The sequence below is a fragment of the Anser anser genome, assembly GCF_964211835.1.
Source record: "Anser anser genome assembly, chromosome: 1".
NCBI classification, from domain to species: domain Eukaryota; kingdom Metazoa; phylum Chordata; class Aves; order Anseriformes; family Anatidae; genus Anser; species Anser anser.
Genome location: NC_139720.1, coordinates 215,392,231 through 215,416,870, shown reverse-complemented (window position 1 = coordinate 215,416,870; position 24,640 = coordinate 215,392,231). Strand labels below are relative to the sequence as shown.

General features: G+C 46.0%; 2 protein-coding genes across 2 annotated transcripts; both read right to left on the bottom strand.

Moving 5' to 3' along the window:
* Positions 1 to 1,906: 1,906 nt before the first annotated feature.
* On the bottom strand, positions 1,907 to 22,468 carry LOC310892240 (uncharacterized protein). The gene is made up of 3 exons (XM_083819704.1): positions 21,701 to 22,468; positions 9,836 to 10,831; positions 1,907 to 3,641 (listed from the first exon to the last, which is right to left on the bottom strand). The coding sequence occupies exons 2-3, from the start codon at positions 10,781 to 10,783 to the stop codon at positions 2,673 to 2,675; spliced, it is 1,917 nt and encodes a 638-aa protein (XP_083675830.1). The 5' UTR covers positions 10,784 to 10,831; positions 21,701 to 22,468; the 3' UTR covers positions 1,907 to 2,672.
* Positions 16,671 to 18,638, bottom strand: LOC310889566 (olfactory receptor 51G2-like). Its single transcript, XM_083817163.1, has one exon. It carries the CDS (start codon positions 18,493 to 18,495, stop codon positions 17,521 to 17,523), a length of 975 nt encoding a protein of 324 aa, XP_083673289.1. The 5' UTR covers positions 18,496 to 18,638; the 3' UTR covers positions 16,671 to 17,520.
* Positions 22,469 to 24,640: the final 2,172 nt, after the last annotated feature.

Here is a 24,640-nt window from a genome sequence, read left to right as displayed (position 1 = left end):
TTCTTTCCTACAGGTCACTTTTCCCTCACCTGGGCACAGGGGCCTGCAGTGCAGCTCTCAGCATCTCAGCTGGTTGTCGGGGCCCCACAGCCACCGAGGGGACAGGCACTGCCAGAAGGCTGTTCACCTTACCCCGATGTCTCCCCAGTCAGACAAATGGTGCTTACTGCCCCCTGACAAGGAAAGGGTCTGGGGGTAAACGGTTCTTCATTACATGTGCATCCTTCCATTGAAGGCAATATTCACTTCAACACTTATACTACAGCAGCACTAACAAAGTTATGAGAAATTATCTAACAGATGACATATAGGAAAAGCAGCCCAGAAAGAGCAGATAACTTTTTTAAATATGGAGCAATCCCTAAATGTGACCTGTCTGAGCATCTTGCCCCCAGGCCTCCAGTGAATGTGTATTTATATTGCTGCTTCCCAAAATCCCATGGGACTCTCACAGACTCACTGGGCACATCTGTTTTTTTGTTTGTTTGTTGATTGATTGGTTTTCTGATCCACTGTCTCAAAGGAAATGATGCAAACATGCTGGTAACAGTGAAAACCAGTGTCAGGTCAGAGGCTACCGGGGAACTGCCTTGGGTTAACACCAGCAGCTAAATGGGACTAGAAACTAGGTATGCAATTAAAGCAGGACTTGAATGTGGTGTTCAGGAGACAGGAGGAAATGTTCCTGGAATCCCCTCTGGGGGAGCAGGGAAATGTGAAAACAAGAGGAGAGAGTGAAGGTGGGAAAACCTCCCTCTACGGGCAGCTGTGACCTCAGGCACCATTGACAGGAGATCGGCCTCCTGCAAGCACCGAGCTGCCAACCCACACGTTCAGGTTTGGCCTTCTTCAGTAGTGGGACCATTTTTCAACTTCGGGCTTCAAAGCTCCACCCCAAAGCCATGCTGTCCCACGAAAGTGTGCTTGGGTCCCTGGTTTTGGTACAGACCTCCACATCCGTGATCCTTCCCACCACCCTCTCCAGACAGCCTGCAGGAAGAGCTAGCGCTGACGGCAGGGCACTCCTCTCCCCTCTCGCCCCAGTGACCACCCCAGCCCTACTGCACAGTGATCCAGATTTCTCTGCCAGCCCTGTTTATTTGCAGAGAAGGAATCCTACAGTCGTAGCCTAAGCTGTTGGTGCTATCTGATATTATGTGATGGTGACGGCTTGTGTGCGTGTATCTCATAGGTTGCAAGGCGCTAGATAAGTCGGCCAGCCACCTTTACACGTCTGATCAACAAAGCTCCCCTGCTGTCATTTCACACCTCTCCCACTGCCACCAGAGGAGACAATGCAGTGAACTGGATGGACATTGATCTGAGATAAGGGCATGAAAATGAAAATAATCACATTTTTTGTGTGTCCTGCAGAAAAATGGGGGTTCTGCCTCACCAGGGTGGTTGCAGGTGGGGATTAATCCACCAGAAATGGTGCAGCCCTGCTTTATCACGAGTGCTCTGAGGCTGGCTCGTAGACAAACTGCAGTCGTGTCTCTGCTCCACTGCCTTGCCCTGCCTGTTGCCTCTGGTCTGTGAAGCACTGCTTCTGCTCTGTCTGAAGGAAAAGAATGAACTGAGTTGTAATTTAAGTATTTCACTGAAATGGAGTTGACAATATTTCTTTCCCGTCTTGTCTGCAGCCTAACATCTACTTCACTTCAGCATAAATGTATTTTCCCTTCCTAAGGCCCCTTCTCCTGCCTCTCCACTGGTACCAGCTCACAGAGGGATAGCAGGGACCATGGCAGGGGGCAGCCACGACAGTCAGGACTGCCGAGGATGGTAGAGAGCCCCAAGAAATGCCAGGCCAGGTCAGAGATCTCCGTTCTATCCGACAGTGCTGTTCAGTTTGCACTAAACATAGACCAAATGTCTGTAACATGTGACTTGAATTTAGGTCCCCTTCTGACCTTCACTGCATTCTGGTTCATACCTTTCTCATCTGTAGAGCAGTGATTCTGTAAAGCATGCTGACCTGCCTACTGGGATGCTTGACTCGGTATTTTGCAATCCTGTTAGCAATGATCTCCCTGTGAAAAGTCACTCCAAATAATTGCATCAGTGAGAAATTTTGATATTTTTTTAAAGGCTTTATGTTTACATAGGACTTTTGGAATTTGCTAGTGAAGCATTATTTTCGTTTTTCCTTTTTTTTTTTTTTTTTTTTTAGAAAAAAAGGGGGGGGGATAGTGCTTAAAATTAAATTCTACCCATTTCCTTCTGCAAGAACAATCATCATTCCCATCTGAGCACATTCCCATCACACAGTCCAAGGAATACTCTTCGTATAATGAGAACTGCTGCAGGAAGGTCTTTTGGTGATACTCAGGCTAGCAGTCAGACTGGAAGTATTTTAATTGTGAGAAGACTTTTTTCCTTAACAGAGAAAGAGTTTTAACAGCAAGGAGTATGACTTCCGGGAGGGGTGAACTCTCCATCTCCCAGCAGGGTAAAAGCCAGACTGAATGCCTTTATGCCAAGTTTCATTGCACAGTGAGTGAAACCTCCTGCAGAATGTTAACGGAGGGGATAACCTAGTGATTTCTTTAAGAATGCACTCTGTCATCGAGGAAGGTTTCTTTGTGAACAAAGAGTCACAACATTAACTTGCCAAATTTATCAGGGTCATCAGTAAATTATGAGCACAGCTTCCAGCCCGTAGATACGGGTCAGACTCCCTTCTGCTGGAAGAGGAGGACCATCTTGTCACAGAGCTGCTTGGTTCGCACACCATAAATGATGGGGTTTAACATGGGGGGCACCAGCAGGTAGAGATTGGCCACCATTATATGGACATGGGGAGGGATGCTCTGCCCAAACCGGTGGGTGAGGAACGTGAAGAGGGCAGGGACATAAAACGCAAGGATGACACAGGCATGGGATGCACAAGTGCTAAAGGCCTTGAGCTGTGTGTCTGTGGATGACAGTCTCATTACCACCCGCAGGATCATCGTGTAGGACACAAAGATCAGGACTATATCAAATCCTGTCACTACAAAAGCCACAAAGAGGCCATAAATGACATTGACTCTGGTGTCCCCGCATGCCAGCTTCACCACGGCCATATGCTCGCAGTAGGAATGGGAGATAACATGATGCTGGCAGAAGGACATCCTGTGGAGCAGGAAGCAGAAGGGACTCACCAGAAGAACCCCACGCACCAGCACCAGGATCCCAAGGGCCACCACCACGGGCATGGAGAGGATGCTGGAGTGCCGCAGGGGGTAGCAAATGGCGAAATAGCGATCCAAGGCCATGGCCATGAACACGCCTGACTCCACCGATGAGAAGGTGTGGATGAAAAACAACTGAGCAAGACAGGAGAGAAACCCAATCTCTCTGGAGCCAAGCCAGAAGATACCAAGCATTTTGGGAAGCGTGGATGTGGAGAGGACCAGGTCAGTGAAGGCCAGCATGGCCAGGAAGAGGTACATGGGCTCATGCAGGCTTGGCTCTGTCTTTATAATGATGAGAAGGGTGATGTTCCCCAGCACAGCAATGGTATACATGATGCAGAAGGGGAAGGCAATCCAGAACTGCTCCTTCTCCAGCCCAGGAATGCCAGCCAGGAGGAAAGTAGGAGGATGGGAAGGGGTGGTAAAGTTCAGGGATGACATGAAACCCCTCTTGTCTCTTGCCTACAGTGAGGGTTCTTACATCCTGTAAAAAAGCATCAAACACCCTCAAGCTGATCTGGTTGGTACAAAATACAGACTGCAGTGAGATATGGTCTAGAAGCACTAGAGAGCCAGCCCTATGGCAGCTGCTTGCGCTGGCTCAGGAGAGCAATTTGAAACAAGTATCCTGCCAGTTTCCACTTAAATTCTCTGTCCCACTTCATGAAGTGGGCTTGGGGATTCTTCCTGGATCAAACTGAGCTGGAAGAGTGCTCACCTGATACTTCCCCATCTCCAAAGGCTGCCCAGACCAGGAGACCAGATAAGAGCTAGTTTCAAGTAAACCTTGAAATGTGCACAGTGGAAATATGAAGTTATTATTATCACCAGCCCTACGTCTCTACAGAAACTTTGTTTTGCACCACCCTGCCTGCTTGTGTAAGCAGAGGCACTGTGTTTGCCATGGGTGAGACAGCTGATTTCAGATCTAAATCCTGAGCCAGCACCACAGTAAATTCGCAGTAGGTGAATCCCCCTATAAATGCAGTGCTCCAGCAATGTCTGCTCCTCTCCTGCAAAGGCTGCAGCTCACTCAGCCCCGAATGTTACTCAGCTCATGGGTTTTTCCTAATACCTGAGGAAAAGCATCCCTTGAAAAGCCCTTGCAGCACAGAATAGGCCAATGTTCCTGATGTGGTAAGGCTCTTCAGAAATCTTCCTGGGGCCAAGACCGCTTGTGCTGGAGAGCTGCAGGCGGCAGAAAGAAGGGAAGGCAAAGGATGCCCTTGATGAGTGGAGGCATAAAAAGCCTTATTGCAGAGCAACACATTTCTGCCTGAACCCTAAAGACTTACCTGTCTTCTGCAGGTCTCCATGCAGGCACTCTGCACTGCAGAAACCAGGAGATATTTATTTGTTTGTCAGACAAGTCCTAGTAGGCAGCTCGGCATTTCCCCTGCTAATTAACATGTAGTTAGAGAGAGAATGAAAAAGGCAGCTTTTAACCCCCTCAGTGCTGATTACCTCACAGACACAGCTACGTTTTGCCCAGTTTTATATCTGTTTTCTTACAATGGGTTTATTTGGAGGAGACTCAGGAGTGCTGGTGTAATTCAGGGTTAAACCACAGAACTGGGTTTGTAATTAAAATTGCAGCTGCAGGAATTATGAAATATTTTGAAAAGAACAGCAATCTATCCTTTCTGTATTACATTTCATCCATAACTCTAATACAGGCTTAGATAGGGAAGTCAGTGCCATCATCCCCATTGCATAGCTGAAGAATGGTGAAACAACAGATTTGGTGCTTTCCTCTCCCTCCAGGAGCCAGCTGGGGCCAGCAGAAAGCCCAGCCAAGCCGGTCCATCACCACCCCTGGCTCTTGGCCCTGCTTGTGGAGGAGACCCGGGTTCCAACACCTCGTGCTCTGGCTGGGTTCTTCTAATGTTTCAGGGCAGTGCTGACAAAGGATGATTCAGCTGGAAAATGGTTGTCAGAGTCATCACAAAAACACATGTTAAGGAAGAAGTCATATCCTCTCTCTTTCCCAGGAAAGCAACACTGTGCCTGCAGTTTGAAAAACAAGATGGAAAGTGAGAACCCTACATAGTTTTCATCTGTACCCAGCAGAAATTAATCATGCTTCCCTGCTCTGAGACTCTGTTAAAAGTCTTTCTGAGAAATGGATGGCTAGGAAATAAAATACAGCATTTTCAGGATGGTTCATTCATTTTTCTTTATTAATTTTTCTCTCAACACAAAAGGAAACAAAATAAGGAACATATGGGGAATGAGCAGGAGCCATTTCTCAATGCCACAGCTATCTGAAAAGACTTTAGATCCATAGTGTGTCTGAAAAACTCATTCACACTTCCCAAATCATATTAGGCAGGTACAGATTGTTTTCATTTTTATGAAAATTTGTTGCCCTTCTAAGCCTTCTAAGACCTAATAAAACAAAATATGACGAAAGTGGCAGGGGTCAAAATTGCCTTTAAGTCCCAGATGGCAACTACTCGTAACTTGCTTAAATGGAAGTATTTATTTTGAAATAAAATGCGTTTTTATTTATCAGGAAAGGTTACAACAAGATGTTTTTCATGGAGCCTGAAGCTACAGAAATGCAGACTGCAAAAAGGATGCCCATTTTACCTCAGTGTTAGCTGGCAATTGGAAGAAACTGCACCAGACAGCAGTGTATTATCCGTCAGTTGAAGGCCCTAAAGCAAAACAGCATGTGTTTTTGGTAAGACACCTCTTTTAGCAAACGTAGATGTTAGGGATAAGATGGATGACCCCCTTGGTGCAACACACAGAACTGTGCTGGACAGGGTGCCATGAAGGTCTCTCCTGGATACTCCTGGATTTAATATCCCCCAAAGCACAACCCCACAAACTTCCCATGTGTAATCTGAACGGGTGCTGGTGAATGTACCTGGTACCACAGTGATTAAAGCCCTGCCAAACACCACAGGCAACACAGTGACAAAGCTCTCAAGTGTGCAGGGCTCCCTGTCCTGCTGCTCCAGGCAAGAACTGCGGCCACATCTGCACACCTACTCCTGCCAGTAGCGAGGCAGGAGGGCTCTTGAATTTTTCCTTGACTATCAGGCATACTTCCACTGCATTTTGTGAATTGGTATAGATTTACATGTGTGCTGGGTCTGGCTGGGACGGAGTTATGTCCCTGCAGCAGCCCATGCAGCGCTGTGCTCTGCACGTGTAGCTAGAGCAGCCCTGGTACCACAGCGGTGCTGTGCCTGCTGCTGAGCAGTGCTGGCACCGCACCGGGACTCCTCCAACCCCCAGAGCCAGCAGGCTGGGGGTGGGCAGGGGGTGGGCAGGGGCCGTCACCAGGCGGCTGACCTAAACCCACCAGAGGGATATCCCATGCCGTGAGGTGTCATGCTCGGCAATAAAAGGTGGGAAAAGGAAGAAGAGGGCAGAGCAGGGCTCTCATTGTGAAAACATCTGTCCTCCCGAACAGCGGCTGCGTGCGTTGAGGCCCTGCTGCAAGGACATGGTCAAGCATCACTCGTTTGTGGGAAGTAGAGAAGAATTTTCTTCCTCTGCACTTCCACACAGCCTTTGCTTGTTGTTTTTTCCCCTTTTCCCCTGTCCATTTTTTCCCTTTAATTACATTATTTAATTAATAATAATTTTTCCTTAATAATTATATTTTTCCTTTAATTAAAGTATCCTTATCTCAACCTGTGAGTTGTTTCTTCCCCTTTTCTTCTTCCCCTCTTCTGAGGAGGGGGAGTGAGAGAGCGGTTGTGGTGGAGTTAAGCTGCCTAGCAAGGTAAAACCACCACAACATGCTCTGTAATTTTTGTTTTGCTCTTTCCTCCTTCACTAGTAGTCTCTTCCAGTGTTCATTGTTTTGGACTCTGGGCTGACCTTTCCAGAGAGTGATATGCCATGCCCTCGAGGGATTACCCACTCATCTACTCAGCACTCGCTAAGCCTTATGTAGACAATGTATCTAGTTTTGGGCCCCAACATAAAAGCAAAAACTTTGACAAAGGGGACCATGTTCATCTGATGGCTGCCAGGATGCCTGAGGCTGGAGCAATGCTCCATGAGGAGAGGCTTGGGAGAATGTGGTTGTTCAGTTTGGAGAAAAAAAGGCTTAGGCACAACCCAAGAGCAGAAGAGCAGCCTTCCTCTACCCATGAAGAGGTTGTCAGAAAGATGGATCCAGGCTCCTCACAATGTGGCATGGCAAAAGGATGGGAGAACAACAAGCGTAAGTTGAAACAAGAGAGGGTCAGATTGGATATAAAGAGAAACTTCTCCACAGTAAGGACAGTCAAGCACTGTAATAGAGGTCCAGAGTGGTTGTGCAACATCCATTCTTGGAAGCTTTCAATAGCCAGCTGGATAAAGCCCTGTCCTACCTTGCCTGACCCCAGAGCTGCCCCTGCTTTGAGCAGCAGTTTGGATTAGAGATATCCCGAGGTCCCTTCCAACCTGAGTTACCCTGTGATTCTGTGATAATCTTCTACTGATAGAGACATCTGCGTTCAAGAGCACCTGGGCCTCCTGATGGAGTGTAGATCAGCATTCTTAAAAGTACCCAGTGCTGCTCTGGTCATCCTCACATGCAGCGTTTTGTGCACAAATGACTTGCTCTCTGTAACTCACTTGTGTACCAGTGTGTTCAAACCAGAGATCACGCAGCCCTCTCACTGGAGGAATTCCAGGGGCTGCTGCAGAGTCAGTATGTAGGAGCAGCAAACACGTCCCTGCCCATGGCAATGCATCCCAGATGGCTTTTGAAGCTCTCCAAGGAGGTAGACTCCACAGCTGCCTCAAGGATGAAGAACACAGTTTACGATAGTCAATAACAAGACGAGAGTTGAAACCAAGAGGAAAAAGAAGAGATTGCTTGTTTGTTGTTGTTTTGTTTTTTTTTTCTTCCTATTTTTTTCAGCTTCATAAATAGAAAGAAGGGAAGACAAAGAGCATAAACATTTTCAGTGGATTAGGAAAGAAAGAGATGAGAACACCTTTAAATCTGTATGTTTCATTGTAAAATCCTATTACATAACATATATACAGCATAATCCTATTATAAAACATAATCCTATTACACAACATATCTAGGGCAACAAAGCTGGTGAAGGGTCTAGAGAACAAGTCTTATGAGGAATGGTTGAGAGAACCAGGGTTATTTAGCCTAGAGAGGCTCAGGGGTGACCTTATCACTCTCCACAACTACCTCAAAGGAGGTTGTGACGGGGTCGGGATCAGTCTCTTCTCGCAAACAACAAGTGATAGGACGAGGAAATGGCCTCAAGTTGCACCAGGGGAGGTTTAGGTTGTATATTAGGAAAAATTTCTTCACTGAAAGGGTTGTGAGGCATTGGAACCAGCTGCCCAGGGAAGTGATTGAGTCACCATCCCTGGAGGTCTCCAAAAGACACATAGATGTGGTGCTTAGGGACATGGTTTATTGGTAGACTTGGCAGGGCTGGGTTAACGTTTGGACTTGATGGTCTTAAAAAATTTTTCCAACCTAAATGATTCTATGATTCTAACATCCCTTCCCAGGATCTTTAACCTTTTTACAAAATATGAAATGGTGTCGCTGAAAAATGTTAGATATAATGTTTTTTCCTTTTTCATTCCCCAGAAAAACATTGTTGTAATGTTACTTTTTGACATATAAGCCCATGGGTTGGTGAAGGCCTGTCAAAACAAATGCATTTTGAATCACAGAATCATCTAGGCTATCTTTCACACCTTAGGGCCTATTTTCATTGGCCCTAAGACTTGTTGGCTTCCATAGCATTAAGAGATTTTTGTAGTAGTGTCCCACTGGTAGAAAAGTCATGAGAATAAAGGGAGAAAGGGCTGTGAGGTATCCCTAATTTCATGTGGAATATCTTGGAAATATAAGAAAAAAAATGAAATATGTATGCATGGAGTCAAAAGGTACATGTCAAAAGTACAGAACACCTTCAGCTTGGAAACAGTGCTTCCTTAGGCTGGGTAATATCACATTTAGAACTTGTTATTTTTTCTCTTGTGAGACCGTCATTTTCTTAAATATAATTATTAATGGAAATTGTGTTCAAAATCACTTCCAATAACTCTGGGCCCAAATTTTTTCCAGAGTGTCTACTACAAGGTGGCTGAGCTGCCTTAACTGGATGCCCAAGATGTCAGAACAAGATCACAGGTGGAGGACTTCTTAAGTGTATATCTGCATCTATAATGTTACTGAGTATAATTATTTTACTTAAAGGTAGTTCCTACAGACAAAGTTTTGGCCAAAAATTTTGCTAAAATATTATTGGAAAGTGAACATGTCACAAGCACAAACCATGAAGTAATTAAATCATTCCAAAAAAACACCTGTAGTATTCACTCAGCTCTGCAAATGCTGTGGGGGAGAAGGGAACAAAGTGCAACGTCAAGACTTTTTATTAGTTTGCTGATCCATTTTTCCTTCCCATTACATTACCTCCTGGATCAGGGTTGGATTCAGATCATTGTAGTAGATTCACTCTAGGTTTGGTGGGGTAAGCACTCTTGAAAGGAGTTTACAATTGCTATTTACCTTTTACCTTGTGGTAGCACCTTTGAGTCTCCTACCATGTGCTGGGTGCTGCACAGAGGATAGCGCCCGCTCCAAAGACCCTGAGTGTAAAACAACTTGAAGCTTTGTGAGGAAACAGGAGACGACAGCTGAGCAGAAGACACTAGGCAGTTCTGTTGTTGTAGATGTGAATTAAATTCAGGATCCTCCTTTGTATCTGTTTGGTCCTCACCCCATAGATGATGGGGTTGAGCATGGCAGGCACCAGGATGTACATGTTCCCCATGATGATATGGACGAGTGGAGCCAGGTCCTTCCCAAACCTGTGCACCACAGACAGCCCGATCAGCGGCACGTAGAAGGCCAGGACCACACAGATATGGGCAATGCAGGTGCTGAACACCTTGAGCCTCTCCCTCCATGAAGCCAACCGCAAGACAGACTTGAGGATCAGGAGGTAGGAGAGGCAGATGAGGAGGGCATCCAATCCCATGACCAGCAGGATGGCGGTGAGGCCATACACCACACTGGGGGTAGTGTTGGCGCAGGCCAGGTTCATCACGTCCTGGTGCAGGCAGAAGGAGTGTGACAGCACCCGCGAGCTGCAGAAGGGAAGGGGCAGGAGGAGCAAAGGCAAGGGCAAGAAGAAGACGACTCCTCTGGCCATGGCTGCCAGCCCTATTTTCACTGTTGTGGCATTGGTGAGGATGGCAGCATGTCTCAGTGGGTGGCAGATTGCCACATACCGGTCCACAGCCATGGCCAGGAGGATGGTGGACTCAATGGCCGAGAGGGTGTGTATGAAGAACATCTGGATGAGGCAGGCACTGAAGCTGATCTCCCTGGTGTTGAACCAGTAGAAGGCAAGGACACGTGGCACTGTGGATGTGGACAAGGCCAGGTCGATGGCAGCCAGCATACAGAGGAAGAAATACATGGGAACATGCAGGCTGGGCTCCGTCTTCACGATGAACAGCACTGCACAGTTGCCTGCTACAGCCATGATGTACACGGAGCACAGAGGGATCGCCACCCAGAAATGGGCAGCCTCCAGCCCTGGGATGCTGGCCAAGATGAAGGAGGATGGGCTGAGGTCAGAGCTGTTGGGGAAGGGCATGGCACACAGTGTGAAGTGCAGTCATGCTATGCCATGGCACGTCCTTCACTGCAAGGGAAAAAGAAACAGCAGCATTATAAATCCTTTCCCATGGCCATGAATCCCATGGGGCTGTGACTGTGAAATGCAGTGCTATCTTATAGTTGCCGTACTAATACGGAGAGCTCCTCTCTTTCTTCTTTAGCCCAGTATGGCTATATACAGCAATGCATACCGAGCAGCCCTTGAAACTGAACAGGAATTGCTTGAATTCTTTTAAACGCAAAACACTGCTAAATCAACATTTTAAATGATAAACCCAACAGCAGAACTTTTTTTCTTTCTTTTTTTTTTTTTTAAATCAACATCAAAAAAAAAGAAAACACTTTTTTAGTGCTTCCTGTTAAACTTCAGTTCTGCTTGAGTTTTTCCATATGTGCTGTTCTGCCCTGTCAGAAATGTACTCTGTGAAACTGTCTGTGCTGCCTCCCACGGTCCTCAGTAGTGCAGCACAAACACTGAGATGCACATATTTGTTTGTTTGTGCACATAAATTGGGGATTCATCCTTTTGTATCTGAAAACACAGATGGAAATATCAGAACAACTGCAGAGAGAAAAATCTGATGATTATTCACCTTATTCTGTATTTGTAAACTTTCCGGTAGTGCTGTGGCACAAGTAGAATGATCGGGAAGATATGCAAAAGCATTTGCTTTGGGTGCCCTCTTATTCTCAGGGATTAGATTTTAAAAAATACTAGGGTTTAAAAGTGTTGGGAGAGATTGCCAATTGCTGAAGCAACATCGGTGTTACAGCCCCAGAGCCGCACATCACAGCCTGCCTGGGGCAGCCCCGGAGGACCTGGGACAGAGGCACAGACCCTGCCTGACTCTCACAGAACTGCTATCTGCAGCGTTACTGAGCTTTCTGATAATGGATTTCATGTACTATCCGTGCAAAACATGGATGCAGAATATTTTTAATGCAGGCTATTAATACAAATGATTTTAAAAGTAGCATTTGGTTGCAAAAAAAATCTTTTTTTTTTTTTTGCTGCACATCTGTGATGAAGCACTTGCCCTAAAATAGCAATCATAGTTTATTTCCCTGATGTGGGGTTTTTCCATCTTGAATCTATGATAAATAAAGCTCATACACTAGCTTTTTATACACATTTTAAAAACAGCGTAGGCGGACTGTTACCATCAAGTTGCCTGAAAGCTATTCTAGAAATGAATTTTTCAGCAAACCACTTATGTTAAGATGCAAGTGAAATGAACAAACTGCTTCAGTAATTGCCAACAAGTATCTGAGCCAACTTACCTGCCAGCCACTGAGGTGTAATTATAGTATGAATCTCATTGCAAAAAATCTGCCTTCCTATTCATTTCTTTTGAGAGAATGTGACTGGGAGAGACGCACACACAAAGTAAATAATCCCTGGATGTTCCAGTTCATCATTAGTTCTTTGGCATTGATAAATGCACTGAGGTTTTCAGAAGCAACTAACAATTTTGAATATCTTGTGTAATGAAGACCAGGTACATAAGGAGTTTGCTTTTTGTAGGGATGAAAACTGGATCTGTACCTTTACAAACACCAGTGAATGCAGATTTATTTTTCCTGGCTGATACTCCCACTAGCAAGCCCCAGTAACTGCATTTGGCAAGGAGTGGGCACATGGAGACGGTAGAACCACCCAAGCCAGAGGACCACTAGCAGCAGCCACAGCTGCTGCTATTTATTTATTTTATCTCAATAAGTTTTCATAAACATTGACCAAACTTGTCCCACTGAGCCAAAATTTGCCTGAGACCAACTTCCTGGGATAAAGCTGGCATTCCCAGGCAATGGGACAGTCTTCTCCACAGAATAATCCTCTCCACTGCTCCCACCTCTAATGTGGCAGTGAGAGGGGAATATATACCTCCTCAAAAGCCTTTTGAGCCATTTCCTTATTTTTCAAAGTCTCCAGTGATTTCAAACTTTCTGAAAAGAAACACTCATGAAAGGCTATCTTAATGAGACCTGTTTTCTTAATGAGTTGGGACCAGTTTGCTGCAGAGGTGATCTCCACTCATTTCCACCAGATGATGTCTATGTAAACTGTCCCAAAGGGTTACACACATAAGGACACTTGTGATGGATTTGGCCTGATGACTTCAAGGAAATATGCTGCTTTCTAAACATAGGTGCTGCAAGATCTGCGGGGACATCTGCCAGTAGGGCCAAAGGAATTAAGGAAGAAGATGAGCTCAGAGATGAACTTTCCTGTTTGTGCTCTCCACCAGAGCAGCCTGCAGCCCCATGACACTCCTGTGGTGCAATGTGTTCTCCTGAGCAAAAGGAAGGGGTTCTTCTCTGGGTGCAAAACCTAATCAGGAGGAGCCATGTACAGAGGGCTACCAGGCCGAGTCAAGCCTGCTCTGGATGGTGGCAGGGACCATACCAGATGCCCCTGAAGACTCAAAATGTGGTAATGAGATATGGAACCTCTTCCAGCACCCTAACAGACTGTATAAAACTTGACTTGAAATATTTTTTACCTCTTCTATATTTTATTTAGCATTAGTAATTGCAACTCCTTGTTGTGAATTGCTGCGTTTTGGTAGCTGCGTCATGACCTCTCTCCCAACCCTCTGATTCAGTGTCTTGGAGCTTTTCACCTCCGGGGTGATGTCTCCCAAAGATTTTGATCTGTATGTGCAGATTTCAAAAGATGAGTACTTCTGGGAAATGGGCCAATATTCTTAATACAGTGCCCAGTGTTGTTGATACTTGTCTTCTCCTGTTACTAGAGCTGATCAGAATTTTTCATCTGAACTTTTTCGCCTTTAAAACCCTGGAAAGTCATACTGATTGCATTTGTTTTTCCTTATCATCCCCCCTCCCCCAAAAAAGTACACTTCAAGCCAAAATATTACTTGAGAGGGAAAAGAGAAAAGAAACATTAAGCATTTTTTTTTTGAAAAAAAAAATTCAACTTAACTGATGGTTTGTGGAAATGTTTTTTTTTGTTTATTTGTTTTTTTGTTTTTCTAGCTGGTTGTCATCACTTGTAAGCAGCTGTACCTGCTTGTAACTCAGCTGCTTTCTGTTTACAAATACACACAGGTCCTGGCTAAATCAGTTGGTCTGGGCAGGCGCTCGCTCTGCGTGGAGTCAGACCAACCTGTGCTACATTAAGGAGAACATGGCTTGAGCCTCATCCCCCTGCCAGCCACACCATCAGCCGGTTCCTTGACTCCAGGGACAGCCCCGGCTGCTGGCTACTGGCCCTGTCCCAGGCCATGCCCTGGCTTAGGTGAGGGGACAGCACTGGCCAGGGCTGATGCCCACCAGGCAGTGGAGTACAGCCACCCTGCCTGGGGGAGGGAGAACGGACGGATGTGGATGTGTCTGAGGTGTCTCCAGGACAGAGAACTGTCCTTATTCCTCTTCCAGTTATGGTGTAGACAAAGGCTTAGAGCATGGCAGGGTGTGCAGCGAGGCTCCACAACTATATATGGCTTTCGTTCCCCTCTTTCTTTACCCTCCTTCTCTTAAACCTTCCTCTTCCACACTCCCCTCTCTTCCTCTCACTTCACCCTTCTGCTCCCTCTCCCTCTCCCTCTCCCTCTTCCTCTCCTCATTAAGACATACCTGTGATATATCTCACATGGCTCTTCCTCTGCCTCATAGGAAATAGATCTGTTGGCAAGTACTGTAAGCATGGAACAAAGTGCAGAGCTCAGGGCATCACAGAATAGGAATTAGCAGGTTTAAGTGGCTCATCTATCTTTTTCCTCACAACAGTTGTTAAACCACAATTAACTTTCACATTCCCAGAGGCAGCCACAAAGATCTTTGAACATATGTTCCTAAAAGACAGTACCTTATAAAGGTTCTCAGATCCTGAACATCTGCTTGGTGCCCTTCAGCTACACCAGCTGGGAAGCAAACAGGGAGACAGATGAAGCTCTGATGAACTGGGTGATGAAAGTGCACCAAATGCACTGCAAGATTCACTCCGCTGTGGTCTCCAGCTGTGCTAATACATCTCCTACATGCTTTCCTCAGGCTCTCCAGTGCCACCCAAATGTACATTTGCTTGCCATGGCAGATTCCTCGGGCTTTTGCTGCTTCTGAGAACAGTTGTAGCCAAGAAACACACTAGTCCAGGAAGAAACTCTCTGGAAGTTTTCAGCCTGGGAGCAGTACTGTGCAAGGATCCTGTGAGCTGAGTATCTCCCCAGCAAAGCTCTTTTCTAGGCTTTTCTGCTGAAAGATTTCTTTGTTCCCTTAGTCCTTTGGTAACAGCTGGCTACAAGCACCATGCCTTAGGTGCTGGACCTTATATATTTTGAGCAAAGAGTCTCAGTGCAAGCAGGAGCTGCTGTGCCTACTGGCCAGGCAGAGGTTATGATGGTGTTCTACTGAAAAATATTTCACCCTGTGCAAGGGCCCAAAGGGATCTTCAGCAAAGATCCCAAAGGGATCCTCGGCAAAATAACTAGCACAACACAAAGTAAAGAGTGTCCTGGGAATCCTCCGCTTGGGAATCTTCCCTTCTCCCTTTTCATTTTTTACAGAGAGGTTCCCTCATTATTCTTTTCTCTTTTTTTTTCTAGGTACAGTGATGAGTAAAGCAGAACAGAAAAAGACACCAACCCTGAAATATGAATATTCATCAGAAATATGAAGTGCTTAGCAACAGGCAGAGACAGCCCAGCTCCAGTGTTCAATCCTGTCCCTACACCCTTTGCTGCTTCACTCTTCCAAGGTGAATACTGAACATTTCTTCTTTCAAGCTGACCAAAGTATCATAGAATCATAGAACATCCTGAGTTGGAAGGGACCCACAAGGATCATTCAATCCAACTCCTGGGTCCCCAGAGGACTACCCAAAAATCAGACCATGTGTCTGAGAGCATTGTCCAAATGCTCCTTGAACTCCAGCAGCTCAGTGCTGTGACCACATCCCCGGGGAGCCTGTCCCAGTGCCCAACCACCTCTGGGGTGCAGAACCTTTCCCTAACACTCAGCCTGACCCTCCCCTGTCCCAGCCCCATGCCGTCCCCTTGGGTCCTGTTGCTGTCCCCAGAGAGCAGAGCTCAGCGCCTGCCCCTCCGCTCCCCCCGTGAGGGAGCTGCAGGCTGCCATGAGGCCTCCCCTTGTGAGGGAGCTGCAGGCCGCCATGAGGCCTCCCCTTGTGGGGGAGCTGCAGGCCGCCATGAGGCCTCCCCTTGTGAGGGAGCTGCAGGCTGCCATGAGGCCTCCCCTTGTGGGGGAGCTGCAGGCCGCCATGAGGCCTCCCCCCAGCCGCCTCGTCTGTGGGCTGAACAAACAAAGTGTCTTCATCTCCTCCTCATGAATCTTGCCCTCCAGACCCTTCCCCATCTTTGTAACCCTCCTTTGGACACTCTCTAATTGTTTTATGTCCTTATCATACTGTGGTGCAATATGGCTTAAGACCAATGAAAATACAGCTCCATCTTTTGGAGGCATGAAAGATTTGGAGTATTTCTGTTCTGTCTGTGGGAGGAAGAAAGACAGGAGGGTTGCGAAATCTTTCTGTTCTGCTGGCTGAGGCCCATCTCATAGCAGAGGAAAACAATGCTGGGAGACACTGTTACCTCCTATCTGTGACCTGCCCCTAGAGGCCTCCACTTCCCATCTCTCTGAGGGGTACATTTGGTGCCTGGTGGCTCTCAGCTGGATGTTTGTAGTACATGACCCATAATGCCGGGAAGATTAACCATTCCTATTACATTTTTGAAACCCCTCTTTTTCAGCAAGAGCCCCAAGGTACCATCTTGAAGTATATTTAATACAATCCTGTGCTCTAGTAGAGCAAATCCTGAAGATTGTAAGCAACTCCAACCTATAATCTCTGCATCATACAAACAGAAATAAAGAAGAAAAGGAAAAACAAAAACTTTATCTCATCTTTTGACCTTTTACAATGAATACATGTCTTTTATTGAAAATATTGTACACATACATTACATTCAGTGCAAGACAATGGCTGGAACATTAGACTTGGTAAGACAGTAAGGTTCAGTGAAATAAAAACAAGGTGCAAAAGCAGCATGGTTTCTAACACTGTAGATGTGTGTGGCAGTTTAGAGACACAGATGAAGATGAAGGTTGAGCTGTTTTTTAAGGAGGACTAAGAGTATCGGGGGCTCACTTAACATGACCTTCAGAAAATTCTGTGTTCAAACTCTGGAACTGAGCTCCATCTCGTGGGGTGTTCCCAGCTGACCAAAAGGCTGAGATATTCAGAGTGGCTTCAAGCTCTTGGCTCAAGCCAAGTGGAGCTCCAGTGTAGTTTGATGTCTTCAGCTATCTGGTGACATATGGTGAGGGAGCAATCAGCCCATTCAAGGGAGTCCAAGTCAAGTTTACACACTGTCTACTAGAGTTTGGATAACATGCATAACATGCATTGCAGATATTCCTTGATCCACCCCATTGTGTAGCTTGAAAGAGAAGACCATTTTCCTGTAATTGTCTCCCTCAAATTGGGGCTTCCATTTGTGTATATCACTATCATAAATGCTTGGGGTGTTTACAGGCTGTTGGAATGGATGAAAGATCATGCTAGGACAAAACATGGAAGATCACAGCTCTGGGTTGAGGGACAGTGTCTGAGTGGATCTGCAGTTCCTTTGTCTGGCAGTGATCCCCATGGATGCAGCACCAAGAAACCGGTCCACTAACTCTGACCACGAAACCAGTCCACTAGCACTCTGGCAGAATTGGTGGAAGAAGCTACCAGTCTGATTCACTCTTCCTCCACAGTGCCCTGAACAAAGCCTCACGGATGTGGCTAGATTTTATGCTGTAGATAATGGGGTTGAGAGCAGGGGGAATTATAAGGTAAGTGTAGGCCACCAAAGTTTTAACTAGAGGAGGAATATTCTTTCCAAAGCGATGAATCATGGACAGTCCGATCATTGGGATGAAGAATATTAGGACAGCACAGATGTGAGAGACACATGTATTCAAAGCCTTGAGACACTCCTCCTTAGCTGCAAGGCTGATAACAGTTCTAATGATCAGGATGTAGGAAAGCACAATGAAGATTAAGTCCATCCCCACAGTTGATAAGAGAATAATCATACCATAGAAGACATTGACCTTTATATCTGCACATGCTAGGTTCATGATATCAGGATGGAAGCAAAATGAATGAGAAAGCTCGGTCTTACCGCAATAGCTTAATCTTTTGAGCAAGAAGGGTATGGGAAGGAGGGAGACCATGCCTCTCAATATAATTGCTAGACCTATTTTTATGACAGTTGTCTTGGTCAGTATGGATGGATATCTCAGTGGATGAGAGATGGCAATGAAGCGGTCAAACGCCATTGCCAGCAGCACAGAGGATTCGATGAAGGACAGTATATGGATGAAGTACATCTGAGTGAGGCAAGCATCAAACCCAATCCTTCGGATATTAAACCAAAAAATGCCCAGAGTAGTAGGCAATGTACATAAAACCAAGCCCAGGTCAGTGACTGCCAGCATGGAGAGGAAGTAGTACATTGGTTCATGAAGACTTTGGGTCTTCTTTACGATGAATAGGATCAGGCAGTTTCCCAAGAGAGCAATAAAGTAGAGTGCACAGAAAGGGATGGAGATCCAGTGGTGAAGGGCTTCCAGGCCTGGGATGCCCATCATGAGGAAAGCTGAAGGCTGATAGAAGGAGCCATTGAATTCCCACGTGGTATGTGAGTCATGCTCCATCCCAGCTCAGATCTCACATGACCTATACCTAAAACAAATCAACAACAGAAACTCCGTATAGTTGGACTCTCCACTGAATGCAGAACTGCATAATGACAAGCCCCACATCCCTCCACCTCCCCACCAACCTAGGCAGATGCCTCTGTGCTGTTTAAGCCATCATTAGAATTATCATAGTGTGACATACGACTACACTCTCAGCTGTCCATTAAACTATAAAATGAAGGAAAAGAATGAACATTTATTCTTAAAAATAAAAAGATTTTGTTTTTCTTAAAATGAAATTTAAAATGTTTCTGGTGAGTGCTACTACTTTACTTTTGTCCACAAATTCCACAGGTTGAATTGCTTTGCTGAGTAAAAAAATGCTTTTTCTACAGTCATCCCAACCAAGACTAAGCTACTAAGAAACTGGTTTGGTTTTGGTGCTAGCTGGAGATTGAAGGACCTGAAGATGGTGAAAATTACGTCTTGGTGTAAGTTAAGATATCAACATTAGAAACAGATGAGAAAATACAACAGAGAATCAGGCAATTAAACATCACTGATCTCAATTCAGAAGAGCAATGCCCCAGGCTGAGAGGTCAAGGAAGGAGGCTTGTTCAGCCTGTAGAAGACCTCTCAGGGATGTGAAATTGGCTTTCCCCTACCTACAGAGAGGCTATCAAGAATTCTCTTCATAGCAGTGTGTGGCAGAAGGATACAAAACAACATGTATAAGTTGAAACAAGTGAAGTTCGGACTGGATGTAGGGAGAATTGTTCCTCCATGAGGATGGTCAAGCATTGGAGCAGGTCGCCCAGGAAGGTGATGTGATCTTAGAAGTTTTGAAGACCTAACTGGATAAAGCCTTGAGCAGCCTCATCTGACCTTCTAGCTGGCCCTGCTCTGAATAGGATATTGGACTCAAGATCTGAAGTATCTCCAACCTGAATTTTCCTACCAGCTTATGAGCATGTGCTCTTACCATAGGTTTCAGTCCTCTTGTAGGATTCAGCCGTCTCAACACTATCCAGATACCTATCCTGCATGAACAACAATGCACCCTAGGATGCTTGAGAGGCTAATGGGTTTCCTGCGCCCTCTCTGGACCTTCTGTGACTGAAAGGTTGTTTCGGTGGATGGAGAAAAGCAGCAGATGTGGAAAACAAGAGCCATTTAAAGGAAAATAAATATTTGTGGCTTCAGACTTAATGTACTTTCTGTGGGATATGAAAAAAGCAAGTCAAAACATACCTGAATTATGAGCAAGAGGATTTACCACAACACATTTCGTTTTTGAATAAACACACATATCCTCCACAACATATTTATTATGTTCCTAATATGATTTTGCTCCATTAGATTCTCAACCTGTAACCTGATTCAAACCTCAAATAAATCCCAAAGCTTGGCAAGATAAATAAACATCTTCCTGCTCTGGGGCAAAAGCAGAATGTAGTTGATGGCAAGTGCGGAAGAGCCCCATAGCCATTTCCTTTCCACTCAGTCATCGCTGCAAAGTCACACATCAGCATCACGAATTGCCTTGGCTGGCACGCAGCCCCGCTGCCAGTTGCCGAAGGGACAAGGCACAGGAGATCCTTGTCAGAGCAAGAGGCAACACAGACATGGGTGAAGCTGTCCGCCACAGGGCAGCTGGTGCTTTCCCTACCACATCAACAGTGGTATAGGTTGGCAAAGAAAGCTGTGCAGAGGAACCTTGGGTCCCAGTTGGCAGCTTTGTCCTCCCCTAAGGTAAGACCTGTCTCTTTCTGCTGATACCACAGCATCCGATCAGTGAGAATTAATCTGCAGACTCATGCAATTTGGTCTCACCTGGAGACTGTGTAAAAAAAAAAATCCAAAATAAAAGTGTACGCATGCATCTATGTCTAACTGTGTCCTTTAGAGCATCATACAGTAGATATCCAGGACCCTCAGAGATATTGAGATTCAACAGTTTTCCAGGGTTATGGAAGTAGATAAAGAGGAAAGACAGTGCACACTGGGAAAGAAAGGACTGGTCACGACCAAACAGATCTGTCAGGGATTCTTCTCCTGCAAGAAAGCCTCCATGCAGAACTGACTTTGACACTGGCAACTCCTACCATGCTACACAACACTAAAAGAAATTGGCTTTACCAGGTCTTCTATTCTCTGAGCTGTGTCTGCTTTGCTGTGTGCTCGTACGGATTACAGAGAGGGATCTCATTCCAAGCATTTTTTTCCCCTCCATGTTTTATGCTTGGATATATGTATGTATACAAGTAAATAAATATGTATAAATGTGTAAAATACTTATAATATATAAAATATAAAAACATGCATGCATGTTTGTGTACATCTATGTACATAATATGTATATTACATGTGTATAGATACATATAACACACACATATGTTACATGTCCCAGCTGACTATCACAGGGGAAGCAATTGCACTTTTCACACTGCAGCCCTGACAAGGAAGCCAATGCCCATACCGGAGGGTATGAATTTAAAGATTAATGGCAGCACCTGAGCAGCATTCACAGCCAGCCTAGGAGCAACAGAAAACTGTGCTCCTGCTCAGGGCACGATCCAGCTGCACCACCCTCCTTCACTCTCCATCACTCAAAGGCCACCTTCTTGTCTGTCTGACCTTGATTTTCATGCAGGAGCTTCAGCAAAGTCTTGGTGCTTTAAGGGCATCTCCTCAGCCTAGGCAAGTGCAGGGGCTGGGGAAGGATGAGACCAAGACATCTGGTTTTGAGCATCTGAATGAAGGGTCAGCCACTCAGCAAAGGACACTTAGCAAAGGGACTCTGGGGACACAGCACCCCCAAAGCCAAATTCCTGTTGACTTTAAAGGCAAGAACAGGAACATACCATTCCCACCGGCTGAGCTGGGCCATCAGACAGTGGGAGCGCAGCCTGGCCTGTGCACGAAGCCCATCACTCTTCAGCGAGCGGTGCCACAATGGCTGGGTCATCCCCAGTGGTATCTCAGCTCTGCTGCATGCCAGCACTCCCCAGCAGTGCTGACATTGCAGCCACCCACCCCACCCAGCGCTCCCAGCCCCACGGGGCCCCTGCGGTGCTGTGGACATCCCCGACAGCGCTTTGGAGGCACACATCCCCGCCCACGAGGACTCCTGCCCCATAAACCACAGCCGCTGCACTAGGAAAATAGGGAGTGCGATGTGCTTGTGATGAAGAGGACGCTAATTGCCCAGGGAACTTACCAGGCGCAGCAGCGGGGCCCGTGTGCCTTACAACCTGCGATGCAGAGGAAGAGCCCGTGTCCACACGCAGCATGGGGAGGGCAGCGTTTATAAGGCGCCCCGAGGACTGGCCCGTCCTGGCCTCGCAGCCAATCAATCGGGAGCCGCTGGAGCCCGAGCTCCCCGTGCGTAAACAGCATGAGACGTACGAGTGAAAATAGTGTGTGAAGTAAATGATCTTTTCCATTTATGATGCTCTCCCAGCAAGGCGTGATTTTCTCCTGATAGTTTATTGGGCGACATGTTTATAGCTCCCTGTGATTTATGGCTGCCAATGCTGCAGCATGCTGGCAATACACACAATTTTTATTGTGAGAATGGATCTGTAATGCAAATAATAATAAATTTTGCAAGGAGTGTGCTTGCAGCATTTCTCCAAGGGAATAACAGAGGTGAAATGGTGCTGGCTGTCCTCTCTTCATAACCAGTGAGACATGAAATATTTAATTAAAATCATAATATGTTGCACAATAAAAACAAACTCAATATTACAAAGCCAAACACAGACGCATTAGCAGATATCCTCTCAGATGTCCCAGAAGTCTGTTGTATCTAGATGTCTCGTGGTAATAAATTTATCTTTACCACCTCAGCTGTGAGGTGGAAATTGCTATTAACCCCTATTTCTGCGGCTGCCAGACCAAGGCATACAAGGGCAAATCTAACGGTTTTCCTCATTCTTGTATGAGGTGTCTATGGTAAATCCAGTCGCTGGACCTAAGAGATACTTCTGTAGTAGGAAATTAGGCCTTACTGGGGCACTGCCCACTGTCAACACCAGTAAATTTTTGTAGTGCTCCCTGGTATGGTGCGGACCTGAGCCAACAGCACTTCAGCAACTCCCAGGCAGGGGTTCAGGAACCTCCATGGGCAGTTTGCATGTGGTCACCTCTTTTTAGAGGCCAAGGGGTTTGCTGGCCTGATCACAGACCTCCTGGTACCAGCTGGCTCCAGCACCAAAGAGAAGATAATTTACAAGCACAGGCTTAAGGTACTTGCCTGCTCCTATCTGGTTGTTAAACCTCACAGCCAGACTTGTGGCTGAATACACTGAGTCTTCATGACACTCATCCACCTGGTCCTGACATAATTTTGTTATTTCTAGATGTCTCACATAAAAAAAAAAAAAAGAGAGAGAGAGAGGAAGAGGAGCTATGAAAGCTAAACAATATCTTGGAGTGAGCATGGTTAGAGGTGTGGAATAGATCCCTCCAGAAACAGGATTATTGGACAAGGACACTTCAGCCTTGAGAAGAGACAATAAGGCAATACAAGAAAGGTCCATAAGATAACGAAAAGGGGAGAGAAGACAAATCTGGAATGATTCCATTCATTGACACTGGATGATGTGGGAGCCAAAAGTATATATATATATATGTGTGTGTGTGTATGTGTGTGTTCAAAAAAGTATTAAACATATTAATGCATGAGAAATTCATTGGTTTTTATTAAACATGATGGCCAAGGTGTGGCCTTCCTGGGAAGCTTCTATGCTGATTGCTAGACACTGCACTAAGTGCCAAGGGAAGGATCAACTGCAAATAACCTTCCTAAATGCCCATTAACGGCCAGTCTTCAAGGCAGGATAAGAGACTGAAGAGACCTTTAGTTTCATCCAGTAGAATAGTTCTTCTGTTTTCCAGTGCAAACCAGCTATAGCCAGAGAACATCTTTACACTGGAAATTGACAGCTGCATGGGTGCTGGCCATAACAAGCACAAAACTCAAACATGGTGTGAGGGATTCAGAGCAGCTGAGATGCCACCGTGCAGAGTGGACGCGGGAGGCTGCCCTGAAGCACCAGGGAGAGGAGTGTCCTGCAGCAGCGTAAAAAGATGCTGCAAAGAGATGGCAATAACTTGCCTGCAGGGCTAAGGCAAAGTGTCATGGGCTGAGCTGGCAGAAGAAAACCCGAGGTTAGTCAAGGAGTGCACATTGAAACAGGTGAGCAGGTGGGCATGGGCATGGACTCGCCACCACAAATGGTTTTCCTGAATACATTTCAGAAATGGTTTCAGCTGAGCCGATCCTGTCTCTGGGCAAAGGCGCAGATGAGCTACCCTCGCAAGGGCCCTTCCAGACCTGTTTCTCCACAGTTCTCAAGAAAAAGCATAACCTTGACTCTCTTTGGACTGATCCAACCTGTGGAAATGACACAGTATCTCTCCATGCTCTCCCTATAGCCCAGCTGCCTGCACACACTCATCTTTCATGCACCCTAGCACCTTTAGTTTCTTTCCCCTGGACTCTACCATCATTTACTGTACACGCCAGGCCATTTTCAGTGCTGTTAGCTCAGCCTCCCTCACTGGGAAGATGCAGACAAACTGTGTTGAGCAAGCCCTCCTTTGCAGGACGAAGCAATGATTCGGTTTGCAAACTTCAGCATCACCCCTAGGAACTGCCAAGGAGAAAATTTCCCCTCATTACCTACCCTGCGTATACTGACATGATGACCTACTTCTGGCGTGAATGTAGGGCTTGAAAGTCCTCTCTAGACCTGCGTGCCAGGCAGCTTGGTAGCATTGGCACATTAAAAAGGGTTGCACAGGGTCTTCTGGAGATGGCTTGGAGATGAAAATGACTGCTCAGGGTTATCCAGCAGACCCAGGGCTGAATGAGGAAAAGTGCTCAGGCTTCCAGCAGCCACAATAAAACACCCAACACTGATATTATTTGAATCACCAGACTTGAAGTAACTCCACAACATGCCTACTGTGCAGTGTAAGATTGATTCATCTTGCACTAGATATGCTCAAAATCTTGATTCCCTCTGATTTGTGTCTCAGGAATCACCCATGTGCCCTGCAAATCTTTGTACAGTGTGCTGTCACCCAGTTGTACTTGCTAGTTTGCTGCTTAATTCCTTCTCCCAGCGGCATAGGTACTGCATGTATATAG